This window comes from Temnothorax curvispinosus, unplaced genomic scaffold (genome assembly GCF_003070985.1).
Source record: "Temnothorax curvispinosus isolate PA1 unplaced genomic scaffold, ASM307098v1 QBEX01000673.1, whole genome shotgun sequence".
NCBI lineage: Eukaryota > Metazoa > Arthropoda > Insecta > Hymenoptera > Formicidae > Temnothorax > Temnothorax curvispinosus.
Window position 1 is genome coordinate 1 of NW_020210453.1, and position 2,347 is coordinate 2,347.

Below are 2,347 nucleotides of genomic sequence, written 5' to 3' on the forward strand. Positions count from 1 at the left end.
CACGAAGAACCGCGTCCGACCCTAATTGCCTCTTTTCTCTCTTATTTTTACTCTAACGTATTTAGATATAAAAAATATGAAATAATTATGTCTCATACTTAGTTTCCACCTTACTTCTTACGTAAAAAATAACAAGATAAATCATTAATCAATTTAATTAATTAATAGGCTTAAAAAAACTCAGTTATTTCTAAGGTAAATATATACCCTTACGAACCCCTCTCCAATGACTTTCTCCTTCACATATATTATAGAGGTCATTCTCCTAAGTAACCATCAGAAGGTTTTAGCCGTCGCTCGTTGTTTATTAAAAAGTTATGAACAAATATAATTGCGAAATATAACACTTTGTATTAGTGCATAAACAGTACACATATCAGCAGATTACTTCCTTAAGCACTAATACAAAGTTATATTTCTCCAACTTTTTTGTTAATAACTTTTTAATAAATAACGAGCGACGGCTAAAGCTAAAAAGAAAATGCGCGTTTCTGAAATGTGGGTGCATGAAATGTAAAGATTTCAAAAAAAGAAAAACAAATTACAATAGTTGATCCTGATCGTACGTCAAATGTAGAAATTCATGGAGCAACATATGTTAATCGTTTCGAATTTCTCGATACACTGAATATTTTTATTTCCTGACAATGTACGAATATGATGACCTTTATGAAAGTTTATATGTAAACATCGTAATAGTGAGAAGTATTTTTTTAAGGAACAAATTTATATTAAAGCTGTATATCGTATAAAGGTTCCTTATACGGAATAATAAATTTAATTAAATCAGATTTTTCACATTTCTTTTGTTTATAATTTTTTAATAAACAACAAGCGATGGCTAAAACCTTCTGATTACTCAGAAAGATGATCTCTATAATATATGTGAAGGAGAAAGTCATTGGGGGGAGGGGGGTTCGTAAGGGTAAATATTTATCAAAATATCTAATTGTAAATTATACTTTTTTTTCTTAATCGCAATTATGTATTTTCTTTAAGGCAATCGATTTATTTCATAATTTTGTACGTAAAAAAATTAAGATAAAATCATCGGAAAGTAAATATTTTATACGAGACATTTCATGTTTTAGATTAAAAGTTAGTAAATTAGATTAAAATCATGGTATTAGATGTTTTGCATGAAATGTTTGCTGAAGAAAAATTTAACTCATGAAAATAGCTTTAAAAAAAAACATCATATAATTTAAATAATACGATATAGTATCTACCTTCTGCGCTTTCTTCTCTTTTCTCTTCACCGCACATTGGTACTCGGGCACAACACATTCCGGCCTCATGCCAACCGTCAGACACTTCTTCAGTCTGCACTCCTGGCACTTGCGGCGCATATACATGTCGATTTCGCAGCCGTTGCCATATTTACACTGATACACAGCGTTCCTGGTGATGCTTCGTCTGAAAAAGCCCTTGCAGCCTTCGCACGTAAGGGCGTTGTAATGATAACCAGACGCACGATCGCCACATACAAGGCACAATTCTTCTTGTTGTCGAGGCGTAGGTCCTTTTCTCTTCTTCGCATCGCATCCCTCATTACTACCACTTCCAACCCCGTTGCCTCCGCCACCGTTTCCACCTCCGTTACTACCACCACCCCCGCTGCCGCCGCCACCTCCGGAATTATTTCCATAGCCATTTATTGAACCCGGTTGAGATAATTCGTCCCTTCCTGGAATTAAAATATAAAGTTTATCATAGTGATATAAGTATTTAATTGCGTTAGAATTGAATCGACTGTAAGATTACAATAGTAACATAGAATTTTTTGTAAAGAAACTTTTTGTTAAATATAATAAACATATTTTTAATTGCTTCTGTAGTTCATAATATAGTGAGCAAATATTAGTACAAATATAATAGTAGTATTATAGGTATTAGGTAATAGTATAGTAATATAATAGTATTAGATACTAGTGCAATTACTAGATTCTAATATAATTTTGGTGAGTTTAATTTTTGTGATACTGCAGGTATCTTTACGGATTTTGTGCCAGTTATTCGCCAATAAACATAAGTATCATAAACATAAGCATATTACGTACTTTGATGCAATTATCTAAATCTAAACTAAATCTAAAATTACATTAGTTCCAATTTTTGACGATGGGTATGGTAGAATGTACCTATATCAATGTATATCAATAATTAAATAATTTATTGTGTACAGATAAAAGTTTTCAATGTAATCGTAGTCCCTAACTATTAAAAAACACGAATGCTGTAGCTTCTCTACATGAAGTGTAAATTCGATGCAACTTAAAGTCCTTCTAGTCTGGCCAACTTGACAGTTCTGGCAAAATTCTGCGAGAGAGAAGAATATACATTCATA

The 2,347-nt window shown here is 32.0% G+C and overlaps 1 protein-coding gene across 1 annotated transcript; it reads right to left on the reverse strand.

Moving 5' to 3' along the window:
- Positions 1-1,163: 1,163 nt before the first annotated feature.
- On the reverse strand, positions 1,164-1,752 carry LOC112456858 (ecdysone receptor-like; the record flags this gene model as incomplete). Its single annotated transcript, XM_025019625.1, has 1 exon — positions 1,164-1,752. A coding segment is annotated over one exon (589 nt), but the record flags the coding sequence as incomplete, so codon positions are not given.
- Between the last annotated feature and the right edge of the window lie 595 nt (positions 1,753-2,347).